This window comes from Ammospiza caudacuta, chromosome 2, assembly GCF_027887145.1.
Source record: "Ammospiza caudacuta isolate bAmmCau1 chromosome 2, bAmmCau1.pri, whole genome shotgun sequence".
NCBI classification, from domain to species: domain Eukaryota; kingdom Metazoa; phylum Chordata; class Aves; order Passeriformes; family Passerellidae; genus Ammospiza; species Ammospiza caudacuta.
In genome coordinates, this window is record NC_080594.1 from 69,945,090 (window position 1) to 69,965,784 (window position 20,695).

Below are 20,695 nucleotides of genomic sequence, written 5' to 3' on the forward strand. Positions count from 1 at the left end.
AGTTACAGAAAAGGCACGTGGGAAGAACATATGCACAAAAATATTCTTCAGATAATTTCCATCACTCTGTCCACAACACCAATAAAGCCATCAAGTACCTCTTTAGTCTTAAAAGATACCAACTTCTACAGACTGTTGTCAAGTAAACTTGACAAAAGTTTCCAGATGATGAAAACACAATGTAAGGACACAGAGAACTTTGGTTTTCCTCTGTAATTTTGTCCACCTACATAGCTTTCGGTTTTTGTTCTGAATGGCTGTTGTCATTGCCTCTTTCCACAAAGGAAGGGTACTTTGGGGGACGGGGGAGGAAAGGAGCAGGGAGGTGGAAACAAATGCCTTTAGAATTCTTGAAGATCGGACTCAAAGTAACTAGCTGTAGCAAAACCCAGCTTGCACGGGTTTAGCCAGACTGAAGGCAACCACTGAAAGAAAACAAGAGAGATTTCTTTTCTTCCCCTCTTCCCACCCCTTCAGAAGCACTAACAACTTTTCTCTTCTAGCTTAGCCACTGAAGGAGGAAAGTGATAATCCCTTTGAAATTCAGCACTTAACACCTATACGGTAGGTGATAATTGCTGCATTCCAAGAGGATTAGCACAGTGGAACCTACTTTACAGTGAAGTCAGACCATTCTGAACAGAGTGAAGTTTTCCTAAAACCATGCCTACTCAGGGAAATCTTGAGTTTCCCACTGTTTCTGGGTAGACAAGGATCTTGTAGCTTCAGATGTGTTTCCATCACATCTGCAAAAAGCCACTCAAGAAACCAACTGGTGTTTAAAACAGCTAGAATAGACTATTCCTAAGGAAGTGCAAACTAATAAAATTTTATTGACATAGCTTGCAGAAAATACTACACCGGCTAAGGTTTCTTAGACAGTGGAATATTTCCATCATCATTAATATTTGGCAGGAGCATTGTGAACTAGGTCCTCACAGTAAAACAGCAGTCAGTAATTTAATACTATATCAGAATCCAGAGGCCTCAGTTACCCTGTGATCCTGCACAGCCATAGGAGATGCATTCTATGCTAACGCTGGGCCACTAACAGGAAAAAAAATAGTCCCGAAAAAAGCAAGAGGCATGACTGGTACAAATCCACTCAAAAAAAAAAAAAAAGGAATAATTTAGGGCTTTCACTCCAGCAGCAGAGGCTTAGGCTCAGCCTAAAATCCAGAGTTCTTCCAGAGAGTAGAGGATGCTCTGTAACAAGTGAGCTTCTCTCTCCAAACAAGCCAAGCTATGCAGGGCATGGAGGATGGTGCACGCCCATGTCTCACCTTTCTCTGCCACCAGAACAACGCCAGAGGGAGCATCCAAAGGAGGAAATCAATGCTCTACCTCAGACACCCATCCCATTTGTTTTGCAATACACAGCAGAACAGCTTGCCAAGATTTAGTACAGCAGATTTCCAAGAGAGAGAGGAAAGTGTCTTCCTCTGCCTTCATATATTTTTCTTTCAAAGATTTTACTCCTCCCTTCATTGCAGCTTACCCCCCTCCCTGTGTCCTCCTTTTAAATACAGCATTAAAACCACTGTGTAAGCCACAGTACATTTTCCAGGCTAGGCTCAGGGCAATGCCGTTTGGATTCAGGAAAATTTCATGGCAGACAGAATGGCAATACATAAAATTGAAGATAAGTTTCCCCCACCCCCCCCTCACCCCCATCATTCATTTTTTTCCCCATTGCCCAATCACTTGAAGCAACATAACTGCTGATGAAAGCACAGTGTGATCTGTTTTCCCAAAACAGATGAGGATTAATAAAAATAATAATGAAGGGGAGAAAGGATGGAGCGGGGAGACAGCATTTTCAACCTAGATCTGATTCTGTGCTGAAAATGGTCACACACGGATGTACAGGAGTGTGATCAGGGTGCCTGGAGGAAACAGAAGAAAGACAAAATTATCCAAACAAGTCCTGCAATCAAAAAAGGCTGTAAATCACAGCCTTACCTCTACAGAAGGAATATAAACAACAGAGACCTTTTATCTGCTTAAGGAACCATTTATCTGATTCTTTTACCGATCATATTTATGTGATACATTTATTAACACATCACCAACTAATACATGTATTTATTTAATACTTGCTTTTCATTAAGTTTCAAGTTGCCATTATTTCCTCTGTATGAATGCTCCAGATACTGATCTCTGCAAAAGAACAACTCCCTAGCCAAATGCCATTTATTTTAAAGGAGAAAAAAATCAGTAAAAGTTTAATATGTTAAACTTGCTTATATATAAATTTGTTTATTTATAAACATATATTAATTTCTCTAAGTTTCTCTTGAATTTGTAAAGTATACCTCAAGTTTTCTTGTTTCACTGCCACATATTGGTAACGCAAGGAGACTAAACTGAGAAAAGCTGCCAGCTGTACATGTCAAGATTATTCCCACTTTATTACTGATACTCTTTTCCACGTAGCCCTCAGATGCTCTGATCATCATCTATGGCAAGTGAGCACTTAGGAGCAATGTCAAAGAAACTATTTCAACATCCAGACAACTTTTAAAACCAGACAACTCTTCCAGTGAAGATAACTCCCAACAGCCGAGTAGATTAAAAATGGTGACTGAAGACAGAATTTTCTCCTGGGCAAATTGCCAATTTTTTTTAAAGGTAAACTCCAGCTTTTAATTATCATGAACACTCCTCCCTGTGAGCATTGCCACTGACTGGATCATCTTAAAAAGGAATAAAAATGGCATCCCATGACTGTGCTGTGGAGCTCAGATTTCCAACAAGCACAATAGAGAAATTGCAAACTACTGCCTATAAGCAGAGCTGCAGAAGTTGAACTCTGGTATAACCAAAAGGAAAGAAATTTTTTAAAAGCAAACAGTGCCACAATCAAGTGAATATAGAGTGAAACACGGGTAAAGAAAGCACATTTAAGCCTGGTTACCACTTTTCCTAATGGTAGTTTTTAGTAGTTACTCTTTCTTCTGGTTCTGTAAATTAAATTCTCTACTAAGAAAGCTAAATCAAGGATGATTAATATCTTCTGATTTAGCTTCCCTTCCTCCCTCAGTTCAAAATGAAGTGAAAGTTATCCTCAGCCTGGCTTGTCATGGTGGGCAATGGTCCAAATCAAGAAAACTGGGTCAAGCATCTTTTAAAGCTAGTATTATATGCTTTAGTTTGCATAGTTATATTTTTGTTTCTAATACAATACCGTTTCAAGCAAGATTTTAAATAATACTTGTTTCTAAGAGTGGAAAATTAACATGATAATAATGAAAACAATATACATCCACTTGTCTAAAGTAATGTCCACAACACGATTATCTTCTTTTTTTCCAATTTATACGTCTACTGCAACATTTTATAATTATTAGAAGATACTCCAGGGCATACATTGTGCTGGTGTACAGCGACTTCTCTGGTGGCTGAAATCATTCAGCCTGTGGACTCGTGAATCACAAAGCACCCAGGGCTCAGCAAATCCTCGTATGACACATGTCATGTCGTGTCTCATTGCTCCAGCACGGTCCTCGCACCCTGCCCGCATCACCAGTAGCCACACACTTAACTACAGACGGACCGCTGACATCACACCCCCAAATTCACCCCTGCCCGCATCCCCACCTATGGAAAGCACAACACATTTTTCTCTGGGTTAGGCTGGTACCAGACTATTTGCAGGGGTGTCTGAATTTTGTTTCAGGGCGGCTGTGAGGATTTAGCAATTCCCAGCAGTCTTTAGTAGGTGTTTGAAACCACCTCAAAGTCGGCCGAGCAAGTCATCTGCGTGGGGAGAGTACCAAGGAGTTCCCACATCAGACATTCCTGGGAGGCGCTGCCCAATAGCAGCGGGTACAACCAGTGCTCTAATCACTGCTGAAATAATTGATAGCGCTGTCTATCCACACTATGACAGACAAAAGCTGAAATGTATTAAACATAGCAATCCATCATCCCGCAGATGGGTAGCAGGAGCCAACAGAGTTCAGAGGGAGCGACTCCTGCTGCTAACAATGGCTGAAGTACTGACAGTTCACTACTCCTCCTTGCTCCTCACCAGGCTCTTCTCCCAGCTTCCCAAGAGATAAATGAACAAACAGTCCACTAAAGAAGAAGGATTTAAATGCTGTAGACTGCTGATAGTTATTATTGCAACTCAGAATGTCTACAAACAAGCTTAATGAGATATCAATTCCCCTCTTTAAAATAGTAAAAAAAAAGAAGTAGTTACATTAAGGAATAGTGAACTCAAATAAAATAAGAACCCCCCCTCCCCAAAAAAAAAAACAAACCTCACCAAACTTAAAATTGTTAGGTGTGTAAATCTCATCTGAATATATGAGAAGCTGACGAGCTAAATATCTAGCACTGGCAGCTGGCAGCTGGAGACAAGCTACAAACAACAGTGCTCCAAATTAAGAAGTAATTTATGTGGAATACATCATTATTTTAACATGAAGGATACAAAGCTTTAAAGGGGAGAGAACTGCTAAAAGAATTTTAAAGAAAAGTAAGTCCAGAGCAAAGTAAAGCTATTTATGAAAGTTGATTTTTCTTCCCTGACTTATTTCTTGTAGGACACATGAGTCACATAATATAGCCAAAGGAAAAACTGCAACTGCTAACACCACATTAGTAAAGTATAAAAGGGAAAGACACTTTTCTTAGCATTTCAGCCTTGTCATTTCCAATTTTCTGCTCTTTGGACATGCTTGTATTCAAATTCTGGAACATCTATTCAGCATATCAATCCTAATTAGACAATCTGGGTCTGGAAAGGATGAGAGCTGGGTCATTTGCATAATTTAATCATAAATACTCAGTGATACATATTTCCAAATGCATTTGTACAATTATCTTTTCATCCTTGGGGCAATGGTATTAATATGATTAGGCAATATTTCTGGAAAAAACAGACAAGTATGCACTCTTTTTAACTGCAGCTTAGGGCGATATGAAAAATTAATTAATTTCTGAAGAAAATCAATTTCTGTACGTGACCACATTAGACATTGCTAAACCAAGACACAGAGTCCTTTCTCAATCAGAACATTTTATCATTCTTTTCCAAATTCTGATTGTTATATGAACATTTCAATAATAAAACTATTAGATTATTTAAATTATCTTAATGCATAGGCATGGAAAAGTGACTATTTCTTCTTCATGTTACCCCGACAGACATGGTGTTTTAAAATATGTATTGTTTGACCAGTCAATAGGAAACCTTAGCATTTGGTCTGAACTCATCTTATGTGATCTTTTATTAATGCACATTATACCGATTGAATTCAAGGACAGCAGGAAATAATTCAGCTCTGAAAACCGCAGCTGAAAAAAAATGGAACAATGCTAACCGAAAGTATTTTAAAATTAATATAAGGTTTCTTCCTTGTTTGTTTTGCTACAAAGAATTAGATAAGGTGTTTCTTCAACAGAAGCATACACATTACAAAAATGTTGTGACATATGTGGGATACAGCCAAGCACCCAGGTGGCTAATCTCATTTTTAGAAGAAAGATACTGCTTTGTATGTTAATTGGTGCAAAAAAAAAAATTACATTTATGTTTTTATATGTACCATCTTTATTTCTTCTCAATCAACAGAAAAAGTAGAAATTACTGCATGCAAATGTTCAATATTCATTTAATTTGCATGAAGGTGCTTGAACAATTTTTTTATTCTAACAAGCTCATTTTTCATGCGTTTTGTCTTTCATCCTAATCTAGCATCTGTCATTCCTTTTTGAAGTTATTATCGGCCCAATTCCCTCTTGGACATGGTTGCTGGGTGACCGGTATCTTAGCACCCACTTTGACAGGAACAGATGTGAATCTGATCAAGAGATTTCCCATGAGTACCTGAAATCACAAACAACTTTCGAGAAAAACAAACAGCCTTGCTGTCACCGTCCCTCTCTCGCCCTCCTTCCCATCCCTTCCCCCATACCCTCCAAAAAAGAGTATGAGAAAGTTGATGCGGAGTTAACCAGCATCATTAAAACGCATTATTATCTGGCAGGTGAGCTCCCCCAACACCTCTCGAGCTGCTTCTGCCTTCAAACGCCAACTCTCAGCTTTAAGTTTTAACAACCCCCCTTTGAATGCTTCCAAAGACGACTGCTCGCTTCTGAGGTCACCGTCTTCTAAACATTCTCACGTTGAACCTGTTTTCGTCACTTGAATGCTCTCATTTAAATCAATGGGATTATTCGTGTAAGCAAATTTCACATGCACACAAGCACCCACCAGTTGTTCTATAACACCTAACTCACATTTTGATTACAAATAATGTTCTTTGATCGCTCCCACACTTGGTTGCCGCTGTCTGTGAAATTCCAGCTTATGAAAACTCGACTAGCTACGCTGTCTGCTATTGCTATCCGAGTAGCAATACCGAAAACATTTAAGGAACTGCAGAATTTTATTACTTTAAACCATACAACTGAGATGCTATAGGCAACAGGACCCCTTATACAAAACAAAGCTTCCTGCTTGCAGGATTAAGACTTCTATGTACAGCTCAATAGCATAGTGACTACATTCATTGCTGCACGTGGGATATGGAAAAATAGGAAGAAACAGGAATTACAGCAGTATACTTCTGAAATAAACTTAGAACCATACAAAGCATAGCTAAGAATTTTCAGATTAAGCGTATTACTAAAAAAGACAAATTTTTCATTCCCATTTAACATCTCTGCCACAAGAATCTCGCCCAACATCAAAATCTATGGTAAAGCTTATTTCCTCTTGCTTGCTTTCCCAGGCACTACTCTAAACATAGCCCTGCTTAGCGAAGAGAAAGGACACAGTTGTGATCCAAAGACTGAAAATTTGATCATACATATGTAAACTCATAAGGCCGCATGTGACAGCAACACCGGATAAATTTGCTTTAACATGCTGTCAACCAGCCTTTCACTTCTGCCTCTTCACCATGCTACTCTTCAGCATGTTCCCAGCCCCATAGCCTCAGGGCTCCTGTCCCTACTGCTAGGGTTAGCAATTGCTCCCACTAAGCATCCTCTGTATCTGAAGTTTCCACAGTGCCTCATAAAATAGCTTCCATGAAGAATTGTAAATTTTCATCTTCTTTTTTTTCCAAATTCAGACAGGTGTGTGAGGAGAAGAAAGTAACCAGGAGAAGAGGAAAGAGAAAGGAAGAGCTTGAATTTTCACAGATCAGAATTTGTTCCTTCATTCTGAGTTGCTGTTCTATGATCAAAAAGATAACAGGGATTTTTTTTCTCTCTTTTAGTTTAGATGCAAAGAGAATTTAAGACAAACATTTCAATCACGTTGGAAGAATTTATTGCCACCTATAGGTGATCCTAAATGTAATTTAATTTCCCTCATTTACTACCAAAATCAGAAAGCAGCCAAAACATTTTATTGATAGGCCAAAAGCCTAGTCTGATCTAAACTTACTCTGGATATAGTAAAATTCAAAAAAATCTTCTACACAACTTAAGAACAACAGAACTACAAAGGAAAAGCCAAGCAAATAAGAAAACTGTTTAAGCTCCTAATTGTAACTGGACCTCTCTACCTTCCATTAGAAGTCATGTGGGAACAATACCATTTGCTGTGTCTTGGAAAAAAATATCCCCCACTGTATCCACTTAGGATGTCAGCACCACATAGTAGTCAAACCTGTTGATGGGACACGATGCACACATTTATAATAAATGCATAATGGTGATAAGTAATCACCATTTAGAAGACCTGCCTTTCGCTTTGCCAGTCAAAATAAGAGCAAGTCTTTGATAAGGTCCCTACAATGATACCTCGTGAAACTGTTCAATTATCCAGACTGGCAAAGACATTAATGGCTCAACGCAAACTGCACAGAAAAATTCACTGGTATGAAAAACGAACTACCAGAGTAAATAAACATCTTCCTACTTGTCTTGGCAACACCCTTATATCCATTTCTCACCTACCAATCCCTTTTGCCCAAGCCAAAAAAGGGCCTACAAACTCAAAACTAGCTCCCTCTGCCACATCCACACTGACAAAATGAAAGCCTACAGCCGGGGATCACCAGCTGAACTGTTCAGTCAATTGGAGTGCTAAGATGGCATTAAAGACAAAAGCATCTATACTAGATTAGTAGTATCCAAATTCGTCATTCATTCACTAGAAAGAGGTAGACTTATGCAGGCAGCTAATGCCAATTTCAGCACTGAAAATATATATCAAGGATTGGAAAGACTGACTGAGAATTAGAAAAGAAGGTGAAAGCAAAGCCTGGAAGGTTTGAAGAGCCTCTGTGGGATAGTAATTGCTGAGGCAAACTTAAGCTGAACAGAACACTCACTTAGTTTGTTAAATAAATCAAAATGCAAGCTAATTCTAATTTTAATGTAACCCTCTAAGTGCTTGAACTAAGGAACCCTTCCATGTCCTTAGGGCCCACTATTTCAACTTAGCTGGCATAGTCCAACCTGGCAATACACCAGCAGGAACACTTGGACAGTGTAATTACCACACCACCTCACCCGAGAGAGGTAAGCACTCACCCTGGGGTATTTAGGCTCCTAGCTCAAACCAAAGAACTGAAGGAGGAATGCCATGGGAGCATTATTATTACTCATTATTTCAATTGATTCCAAGATGAGTCAAGACGAACCACATTTTTCCAAATCCTGAGTTTTTAGTCCAAGTAAGGGAAGGAGAAAGGAAGAATGGAGTCTTGGGAGCCTTCTTGTGAACTGTCTCATTGGTAATCCCTTTAGAACCTTTAGAGCCACAGTGTCTCACATTCCAGGTGAGTAGCCCAAAATCTGCAGAGCTGCTCTCTTCTCTATGGCCCACACACCGTGTACTGACTACAGTCACTGCCTCCTCTTTTTCACATACAGGAAAACAAAGCCTGAGTTACTAAACCAAGAGGAGAGTTCACAGCTTGAGGATTTAGTCAAAACCAAAAAAATTCTATAATTTAAACTTTTTGCAGCGTAATTATATTGAGAAACCATTAGACATTTTGAAGAATTAGAATAGTGAACTGTTAAATATTAGGCAATTGACCCATACCTAATGTAAAGTAAGTTTCTGAAAGCGTCCTCAGAAAAATTTAGAAAAACAGGTGTAGGAGAAAATTCAAATGTGACCCGTAAGGCCCCAGAATTTAGAAATGAATTGGGATCAGTTCATTCTTTTCCCATGGGGTAACTTGTATAAATGTAATTCTATGGTTTCATAAAACCAGGTCAAGTTTCTGTCCCCTGAGGTCCTTTGGCAATTTGAAGCATGGCAGCACTTTTTCCTGGCTACAAGTTCAAATCTGCATGTGTTCTGGATTTCTGAAAGGAAGTGATTAGTCAAGCTGAAAAGACAGACCCATCCTGTTCAGAGCACACCTTCCACACAGAAAACTACTTGTAGGAGTCAAACACAACTTCACAGAACAGTATTTACAACTAGTTGGCTCTGTATTTTTCACCTCTAAAAAAATTCCTTTTCTCTCATCAGCTGGCACACCAAAGAGCGGACAAACTTACCACATAACAATGCCAGCAGTTTTAACTAAGGACATTCTTCTTTCCTTAAATGTCATAAAGTTCTCCAGTCATGTAGTCATACCTCAGAATATTTCTGAATACATGCATTTCGTAGCTATTATTTTATTACTTCTCATGATATCACTGTATTGTCCTAATTTAAGACACGTAAAATAAGACTCAATGAGACAAAATCACAGAAGGGGGTTACCAGAAAAGATGAAACCTCGGCTTGGCAGACCCACAACAGTATAGGCTCAGCAGCAGAGAGCTGAAGGTGGTGGAAGAAACTCCTTCAGGAACAACCTGAAATTATTCTGTTTCACACCACATCCACTGTGTCCAACTTCTATTGCAATGAGGCTGGAATGACAGTAGGTTGAGTCCGACCACTCAGTACAAATCTCTCTGTGTGGAACCACACATCTTCTGGGTCAACTAAAGAGATTTAAAGAGCAAAGGAAGGATAACAAAGAAATTTAGGTTGTTTGAGCCAACTTCTTAGGGGGTAAATCTGACATGCTCCTTCTAAAAAAAAATCCACCCTTTCCACCACTCTACTGACATGGTGCCACAGAAGCTCTGTACAATAAAATCTGTTGAAAGTTTATTAATTCTTAGCAATGTCCCACCTGTTGTACCTTGAGGTGGCCTCAAGCCAACCCAACAGCTGTGGCTATCCCCAAACGTGATGCCTAAAAACCTCACTGATGCCCTCCCCAGGAAATGCTATGGCTCCTTTCTTACATGATTTGCACGCATGCTCCTGAAACAGCTACATGCTGGTGAATTAGTATTTCTAATACATTTGTCTCATAGTTTCTCAAAACTGTATTTTATACACAGCTATACGTTAAATAGTAAATTATTGAAGCAGGAGCTTCTTTTCCTGTTACTGTCAATTTTAACATCATATTTCAGCAGCAAATTCATTTCAAAGGGAATGAATAGAATCACAAACCATCTATAATGCCCAGTAATGTAAGACAAAACATCTTATTACCATTTAATGTTTATTTTTTTAACCTGGCCCATTAAAAACTATGAGTATCAGCTTAAAAAAAATCTGTAACAAACCAAAACCAAAACCAAGCAATCCTGCCTTGTATTGGAAAAATAGGCAGTGTAATTTGCACCAGAATCATGAAATTAGGCTTTACTGATAGACACAGAGGAAAAAAAAAAAATCAGCTATATTGTAGGAACTGTTCTAACAAGGTAAGATGTATTAAAAAAAAAAAAAAAAAAGAGAACATATGACTTTTCACTTGTATTAGTCCTTATTATATATTTAATACCACCTGAGGTATTTTCTTCCCCCCATGCAGTAAATTACTGTTAAGGAAACAGAGGATAATTGAAAAACGGTTTCGCTTCCTTCCCAGCAAACTACCAGTGAGAATCAGCACTAGAATGTGAAAAGTGACAACCACGGCACATATTTTGGGAGCATGTATTCCCTTCAAAAAGAGACAGGCTTCATCCGTAATCCAAAAATTAATACAAAAAATCCCAGCAGAGGGTATGAAGCCACAGGTTATACCAAATTCTGATACTCATCAAATTCTGATACTCATTCCTGCAAAGATGTTGATTGACTTGCTGAAATTAATTAATAGGAAAGAATGCTCACAAAAACACTTAGATTGCATTAAATGCATGATGCATTAAAAAATGCATCATTAATCCATTTTATGCAACAAGAGTTAATTTACAGGACACTAAATCTCAAGGATTTTTCCAGTGCTTTCAAACTGTCCCTGCTAATGCAAGAAAGTATACAGCAATCCAGCTTCCTACCTAAGATGTCAACTGATTCTTTTATAGCACTTCCAAATATATTTTGCATATGCTTGGTTTAAAAGATACATGTAGGCTATTGAAAGCAACAGTAGTATCTGTATTTTTGAAGTTACACATATGGTTTGAAACCACAGCACTGTTTTTTTAATGTCAATAATTAAGTCCTACAGGTGACCTTGTCCAACAAAGAAAGGTTTTTACAGCAGGCCAAAAGACTGGAAACAAATTATATGCTTCATAAAGACAGATAACATTGTCATCCATTAAAACATTATATAAAACCAATTAAAGTATGAAGTTTATATTTTTACCACATTTGGAAAAAGAATAGTTAAAAAATAATAGCTTTAGTAATGGGGTTTTTTTAAGGAATGCTCAAACTATCAATAAACCCTGACTAGGTTTATCACAAAACTATACAAAAACTGTACAAAACTTTACAAAACTGTAACCCATTGTTTGTACTTCTCTTAAAAATATAACATCTAGTACCAGAAAGTGGAGGTTTTTGTGTCCCATATATAAAATCATGATCCAGCTCTTAAAAAAAAAAATCATTAGTAAGTATGAGAATAACATGAAATCAAGGTTACAAAAGATGTTATTAAATAGTAATATGACATATTACCCGTTTCCTTTATATTTTGCTTTATATAACTTTCTGATTCTTTACAATCATTTCATGTAAAATGAAAAAGCAAAACACTTCCCAGATGTAAAATTCAGAAATAGTTTCTATTGTACAACAGTTTGTAAATACAAGCACATGCTGAGAGACATGTCCCAAACAACAACTTGTACTCCAAATGTAAAATACCTATTACCTGTTCTCAGTACAGCATGGTTAACAAGTGCTCTAACAGCAACATTCAGAGTTATGAACTTCAATCATGGCATCGTAACATTACAAGTATATTTCAGCTGTCAATTATGCTAAAGCATGTGCAGCAGTCCCACGTACTCCCATTCTTCTCCTTCTCCCCATCCAACTCCAGTATGTAACTCTTGTTATTTTGTCAGTCAGGTAATCTGTATGCACACCTACTGTGCCCTCTCATTCAGTCATACAATCTAAGGAACAAAATGAATGTAAAAAAATACATCTTAACAGCTAAGGTGCACTTTTTTCAGTATATTTAGTATCACATAAAATTAAGATGTGAATAAGAAAATTAGTCTGAAAGCTTTGCTTGAACCTGAGCTTTTTCAGATCAAAAGGGATTTAGGCATAATTTAGCCATTTGGCCAAGTCAAAGATTAATTCTATAAACTATAAGGATAAATAAAATTTTGTTACCAAAACATCTACTTATTTTAATGGAAAAAAATCCGGTTGGTGGGGCAAGATGCACCAGCAAATTTTAATTGCACCTGCTCCATTGTTCCTGGACTATGGCTAATTTCAGCCTTTCAATGGTCATAAAATCCCACTGTTCAATATTTGTAACAGAAAATATACTTCTTTTTCATACTGAAATAGCTTTCTTCTCCATGATGAAGATGCAAATTATGTGGGATGCAAAGAAAGTATCTAAAATAAATTACTTTTGGAGTGAACAGGGTACCTTTAAACAGATAAATGAACAGAAAGTTACGTTAAGTGTTACCCACACAAGTATTGTCAGGAGTGCACTACAAAAACTTTGGAATATTATATTGTATCAGAAACAATTTCATGAACACTAACAAAAAAAGGTTATATTATTTCAGAAAGTTTCTGCCTACAACTAGTAATGTGTTTTGATACCTACGATTTAGAAGATCTTTCCATTCAATTCTGCAAACTGCATTGTGTATATTTATCCACCTGCCATAGGAGGATGTTCACCCTAAAAGCAATTATCACAAAACATTGTTTAAAGCAAGGTGAACTAAAGTACATTTTGTGATCCATTTCCTCAGTCGCAAGCAGTTTCCTCATGCAAGCACTTTCATCAGTTTTGGTGGACGTATCCTGAACTATTGCTCAGGGTCTGCTTGGTTAAATATCCCATCTCTAAAAGAGACCTACAGAAATTCACGGAGGAGAAAGCAAGTTTTCAGTATTTTCAGAGTTATCTCAGCTAATCATTGTGAGTGACTTAGAGCGGAAAATTCCAAATTGGGATGTAACTGGATGGTCAAAAACTGATCCCTCCTCTGATGAAACTGAGGGACATATTTTTCTACTTAATGCTATGGAAAATATACTATCATCTTTTTTCCTTTTGTTCCATAAAAAAAAAAAAAAAAACAAAACCCAAAAAAGTTTAAAACAGTTTGCAGTTATTAACACTCAATGCTAATATTCCACATTCTGTAGATTACAGTTGAATATTCTGCAATGTCTGTAAAATGAAACATCAGCACTTGTTAGGAGATGCCCCAGGCTGAGCACAGTATCAGATAAATAAGTAGAACATAGTGGGTTAAGGATAAAGTTATTCCCCAAAGCAAACTGGATTTTATTATTTCAAGTCATAGACATATCATCCTGATTCTAAATATAAAGATTTTTGGTTTATATTTCAGGATTTTTGAAAATAATTTAAATGATAATGGAAAAAGAAAAATTCTTCCTTAATTCACACTGGAGAAATTATCTATATATGAATTAACTCTCTGGATCATAATAGCTTTTTGCAGATGACTCTTCAGCTGTATCGTTTAAATACGTATTTAGGCAACTAAAAATTTACTGTCAATTCCTATTATGTCAGTCCACATTATGGCGCTGTTACAGCATGCACATTTAAAGATTATTGAAAAAATTACTGTTCATGTGCAGTATATAATTTGCAAAAGGTTAATCACTATTTTAAAACAATGAATGGAATTAACTCATAATGCAAAGCAGATGCCCCAAACGTTATTTTTAAAACAAAACATATTTAACTTATAAAAGAACAAAGAGGATCTAAACCCAGTCCTGTTGCTTAAAACCAGACAGGCATCATGGTTGTTTTGGACTCTTGTTTCACTGGCTCATACAATTTAGATAAAACTCTGCAGTTTCTAACTACTCTCTGCTATCCTACAGCCATTAATGAATTTTTACAGCTAAACTTGTAAAGCTCCTCCATGACTAGGCAACACTGGCAATGGTGAAAAAGAGGTTTACTTGTACCAGACCAGCAGGGATTGTAGTAACAATTTAATGTATCGATTAGGTAGTTCAAAAGGAAAATATTAAAATTCAATGCAGTGTATGAAAATTCTCTGCTTCGTATGCAATTCACTTTAGATGACCAGTCACAGAGATGGGCAGAAACAGGCATCTGGAATGATCTAGGAACAGGGGAAAAGAGAAGAAATACTATATGGCAGTCAAACAAGATTAGTGTTTCTAACAATTTTCAGAACCCACTCCGGATTACAGAACATCAAGCAGAACAACTTGTAAATAAGAGTGCTCCGAGTGCATTTTGGTTTACAACACTGAGGAGGGGCAGAGAAGAAGCCCTGGGTGGGCGCAGCAGCCTCCCGACACAGCCCATAGGAACACAACTGGGCACTTGCTCCATGTGCCCAGGGGGCTCAGCCACCCCAGCCTGTGGCTCCAGAAAGAGCCTAGAAGCCTGAGACTGAACCGAGCATTTTAACAGCCATGGCAGCGGTCTGAGGAAATAACACAGCTATCCACATAGCCCTTTCTTGTAAGTAAAGTTGATTCTGACCTGACAGTAAAACTAAGCTTTTTTACATAAACTACATCTGCCAAGAAAAGATTTCTTAATTATAAAGAAAGAAAAAAAAATACACAAAACTTTACCAATATTCATAGCTATGAGATAAAGGAGGAGGTAATCGAATTGAATCCTTGAGGAAGATTATGTGAAGCACTCAGGAAAAAAAATGTCCCCCTGCCCATCACTAGCAGGCCCTCAACAGCGTCGGCAGCACTTCTCGACAGGCAGCCAGCGTTCCCAGCGAAGTGTTCCCTTCCAAAGTATCAGATACCCTGCTCCTGCCAGCGACCGAAGTATCAGATTAAAGGGATAAGTAGTTCCGTCCTGTTGCAGTAAGTACGGGCCAAGGATCCCAGCTTTTAAACTACAATATTTACCATTAAAATACAAAATGTAAGATAGATATTAAAGTACTGTTATTATGAGCAACTGGAGTCTTTTTAATTTTATTTAAGTCTAAGGAAACCACTTCCACACCTTTTACTCTGTCTTCATAGTTACTACAATTTATCTTCTGCCCTTCCAGAAGTCATCTTTGCTTGTAAAGCCTTCCACATTTCTGCTGATTATATTTTAATAATCTGTGGCAAGAAGGAAGGTCATCAATATAAACCACAGGTACTATATATTTGACATTCCTTCCAGCTGCACTTGCTGACCTATTCATTTAAAGTATCTGTGATCTGTACTAACCTATCTGGATGAGATGCTCCTTTAATTAATACATTAATACAAACAGGGGGAAAAAAAAAGCTATGCAAGTGAGCAGTATTCAGTAAACAAGGACATGCTAGGTCCACACAATTTGAGAGAAGCAGAAGCTAGGAAAGAGGGACTGAATAACTGCCGTGTAAGATGGGCTTTGAAGGGAATTGTTTCACGCTTAGCATCTTTCCCCTTTACATTTAAAAATCAATTAGGTTGTTTTCCAAAAATTGTAAATAGCTTCCAAAGGCTGCAAATAATTTCCCACTTTAAGTATGAATGTCAATGAACTCATTCAAAATCATCTTCAAATGTCAGAAAAGATTAACATGTCCTGGTCACAGAAGGGAGGTCAGAAGAAAGCGCATGCTTTTAGCCTTTACTCGGGTGGGCACGATCCAAAGCCAGCCTACATCTATGGGAAAACTCTAGAAAGGGATCCAGCATGGCAAAATTCCACAACAAGTGCTTAAAACACAAGAGACCAGAAACAATCTGAGATCAATAGCTTCCAGGTCATTAATCCTAGGCAGGTGACATCCAGTGCACAGCTCGCTACTCTCTTTCACCCACACATTCAAGAAACCTGACTCGATCGGCATCTAGTAGCTCTAAATATTTTCCATGTTTTGCCTTTATCCTTCCCCTATTTGTTTGGCATATGGCTTTCTAGCATCCCATTAATGTCAAACCGTTTAATCGGAATGTAAGCTAAATGCACAGTTTGCTATTTCCTGGATTTCTGTTTGGCAGCCAATGCTTTTCATGAGGAAAATAAAAGCAAAGGTCAGTATGACCAGAAAAGAAAAGTCATCTTCCATAACGGAAGCTTATTTTTCCAGTGAACTGATACACAAGCCTAATTTTGAAAAAGGTCCTTTAGTATCATGTTATTATTAGTAGTATCACAAATAAACACAGAAACCAATTCACTTTACAGACCTCCACATTAAGCATTCAATAGAAAATCCCTTGGTGCTTTATTGATTTTTGTTTTATTGATTTTTTAAATAGCAATATCACAGTTAAAATGTATCATTTTGGTGAAACACATCTAAAACTTTTCCGTCTCAAAATAAGTTATTACAAATTATTTCCACAGCAACTGGCAACTAACGATTCAATCCATTTAAAGAACAACAAAGTAATGGCTTTATTTGGATGCCTTTTTTGATTAAATAACATATTAACCTTGATGAAGCTTTCCAAAAAGGGATTAGCGTACTCGAGTGCATCAGCTGATTATGAGACAAATATAACAGTGATAAGATGCTGGTTCAAAATTTTTGAATCTGATGAGTACAACAATTTAGCCGCTAGGATGGAGTTGGTTCTTCCAGTTTCCATCTCAACAGTAAAGTGTCCACCCAGGATACAAAAAGACATCACCCAGCTAAAGTATGCAGTAACTGGGAGTCAGGAAAGGTCACTTAAATCACTAAAATGAGTAGACCAAAATACTCTGCATAATTACTGTCATGTCAGAAATAATTAAAAATAATTTGCAAAGAATGAAGAATTAAATGTATTAGAGGGGAAATCCAGAAAGCAAATACAGATTTATCTTCCCATTTTGACCAAAACTCACTGATCCACTTTGCTTTATTCGTCTATACTGTAATAATACATTTTGCATACCTATTGTATATCCTTTCCATTAATTTATTTGCTTAATGGATGTATAAGTAAGCCTACTACAATTACGCTTTTTAAGGGTCAAATCCTACTCACTTCTGAACCCACTACTGTAATTTCTACTACACTGGATGATAACACAGCAGACCTCAGGAACAGCTGAAACACAGCCGATTCTGTGCTGTTGACATAATCAAGCCATGTTACAACCAGCCTGCCAAACCCTTTTATAACCCTGCCAAGTCCAGGAATTGGTGTCTCCATAAGCCCCTAGCCACCCCCAATAAAAAAAGAAAGTTTCTGTATTTCTTAATTCTACACGTTCAAATTAAAATTCACACGGTTATGACCGCGGCACAGTAAAACTTCCATAAGTTTATTTTAAGGACCAAATCTTGGAACTCTCACAGAGTTATTGCAAGTTACACACCACACGGACACACACACACACACACACACAAAACCCCAACCCAACAATTGTCTAAGAGCAGCTATTAATATTCATGTTGATTCCACATGAAACAACAGCAGAGTTACCCGAGCAGCTACAGTTATGCCAGCGCTTGGAAGTTATTCCAGGCTGTTTTGTCCTGCTGCCCTGATTATTCAGGAACTTCAACAATCCATCCAGCAACTGCCACCGCAGAGTAAGTGCTCTGCTTCGCCCGGCTCTATGCTAATGACTGCCAGGCACCCTCTGCTGAGTCGGGGGGGATGCAGGGAAGGAGGAGGGGATGTCACACGCCCCGCCATTGGGGACGGGACGGGACGGGCAGGAGCACGGCATCGCGTGGGGTTAATTCCCCACGTGTTGGTTGTTGCTGCACCTTGAAATCTGACAATGGGAAAGTGAAACGAGCCCGGTCTGTTTGTTTGGGTATACGTAAAGTAGCACCGGGACTTTGTCCACGACCTCCTCCGTGGGAAGTTCCCGGCGCCCCTCCAGCGCGGCACAGCCCGAGCCCCCCGCCCCCGCCTGGGGCAGGGCGAGAGCCCCCGGGAACTGGAGGCGCTTCCGACCGCTCTGATCTCGGGGTCACGGCAGTTATGCGATCCCTTCTCCTTATCGAGCACATTCAGCCCTGTAACCTACAGATTGAGAGATAACAACCCCACGCTTTCGCCCTCCATTGCAAAGGCGGCTGCTATTGCATCAGGAATTTCCCCTTTTGCCGGCTCCTTCTATCCCCCCGACACTCGTCCCAGGCTGTAGCAAGTTTGGGGCTCGCCTCCCCGCCCCGCGAGGTGCGGGGACAGCCCCGCACCGCCCGCTGCCGCAGCGCCGCTCTCCGCCCCCGGCGCCGGCCCCGCCACCGCGCCCGCGTTACTCTGCGCGGCAGCAGCATCCAGCCTTGCCAGATCCTGCCGCGCTCCCGCTGCCCCCCGTCTCCTCCTCTGGGGGCTGGTGGGGGCCTGGAGCTGCCCGCACCTGCTCCTCGGGGACCGACACCCCCACCCCCCCACCAAGGAAGCAGCCCAGCCCGGCCGCCTGGCACCTCTCCCCACTGCCCCAAAGAAAAGCTGCCTCCACCTCCTCCTCCTCCTCCTCGCCGTCTTCCCGCCCTGCCTTCACCTCCCCCGTTCGCCATGTGGCAACTGCCTTAGAGCCCTACACAAAAAGTGCACGTGCCCCCTCGGATGTGTGACAGCAGCTGATGGCCAAGCGGCCTCCATCGCCCCGGAACGGGCCCGGCGCCCCATCCCAGTGAACGCGACACCCCTGCGTCTATGTCGCCGTCCCCCCATCAGGACCGCTCCCCGCCCACTCCCGAGCACCCTTCGGGCGGCTTTTTCCCAGGGTTGCCCGCTTTAAAGATACATCCAAGGATAAACTTCAGCTGGAGGTTCGGTCAGAAAGCACTTTCTGGCCCCTTCCCACCCCCGCCGGCCCTCCGCTCCCGTGCTGCGCTGCCCGCGGCCGCCCCTACCCCCGGCATGCCTCGGCCCGGGGGGCAGGGAAGGGGACAATGACAGGGCGACACTTGCAAGGCGCAGCGGGAGGGGGGCACGAACACGGCTTCCCCTTCCCCCCTCCGTCCCACCAAGAAGCAGCGCCGCTGGCTGCGGAGAAGGCCGGCTGGGTGCCGGGGCAGCGCGGGAGGGGGCAGCGGGAAGCGGCGCCCGGACCGCACCGCGCGGGGGTGGGACGGGGGCGGCGGCGGCTGCGGGGGGGCCGGCGGGGCGCGCGTGTGCCTTGCGGCGCTTACCTGGCGTTGGTGCAGTCGTTGTAGAGGGTCTCGAAATCCTTCCTGGAGATGAGCTTGCAGCGGTTGACCCCGGGCTGGATGGCCCCCAGCCCCCTCAGGATGCGGACCTGCTCCACGTTGCAGACCACGGGCGTGATCTCGAGCCGCTTCAGCTTGGTGTAGACCGTGTGCAAGCCCCCCACCAAGTGCTTCAGGAAGAGGTCGAAAGCCTGGGGCAGGCAGATGAGTTCGCAGCCTTCCACGGTGAAGGAGGCCACTTTGGCCCCCCTCAGATCCACCATCTTGCACTCGTTATTCTGGGGGGTGTTCTCCACCGGGGACGGGGTCGAGTACACGGGCTTGCCGGGCAGGCTGCCGGCCGCGCTGGCCGCGCTGGCATTGGGAGTGGAGGTGCCGCCGCTGCCGCCGCCGCTGCTGCTGCTGCCGCCGCCGCCGCCGCCGCCGGTGCCCAGGCTGGGGCTGCCGCCGCCGCTGCCGCCGCCGCTGCCGTTACCGCCGCCGCCGCTGGTGGTGGAGGTGACTGTGGCCGCCGCCGCTGCGATGGGCTCCGGCCGGAATAGGTTTGTCCCCGAAGCGGCCGGCGGGGGAGCGATGGACGGAGACGGAGAGGAGGTGGCCGACGACGAGGTGGCCGACGACGAGGTGGTGGTGGTGGTGGTGCAGGCGGCAGAAGTTGAGACCGGAGGCTGAGGGGGGACCAGCTGGGTCGGAGGGATCAAAGCAGCCGGTACGGCCATGGTCACATATACGGCGGAGGGGGCAGGGGGAGGGGGGAAAGTTCCCACACACACACGCAGGGGAAAGGGGAAAAATGAAAAAAAAAATTATTAAAAAAAAAAAGAGGAAAGGAGAGAAGGGAGGAGGGGGGATAAGAAGGGGGGGATAACCCCAGATCAGGTGCTGCGGCGAGCGAGAGAGCAGGGGGCAGAGTGAGAGAGAGAACGCACAAAGTGTCCCGCAAGTGGGGACGGAGGAGGAGGAGGAGGAGGAGAAGTCCGCTCCGGGCGGCGGGGCTGGGGCCGAGGGGAGGGGGAGGGCAGTTTCTTTTTGTGGTCCTTGCTCTAGCACCACGTTAAAGACGAAGGTGAAAAGGAGGAGGTTTGAAGGACTTCGGTTCTCTCTGGCAAGTACATTGATCAAAGATTGAGAGGGGAATGACAGAGAGAAAATGAGCGGCGAAGTGCTGGCTGC

At 41.5% G+C, this 20,695-nt stretch overlaps 1 protein-coding gene across 3 annotated transcripts in view; it reads right to left on the reverse strand.

Moving 5' to 3' along the window:
- DACH1 (dachshund family transcription factor 1) overlaps nt 1-20,241 on the reverse strand; it is a 350,907-nt gene extending 330,666 nt beyond the window's left edge. For all 3 annotated transcript variants that reach the window (XM_058824679.1, XM_058824678.1, XM_058824680.1), the window contains exon 1: nt 19,505-20,241. In XM_058824679.1, coding sequence (XP_058680662.1) covers nt 19,505-20,241 — 737 coding nt within the window. The remainder of the gene's footprint in view (nt 1-19,504) is intronic.
- Between the last annotated feature and the right edge of the window lie 454 nt (nt 20,242-20,695).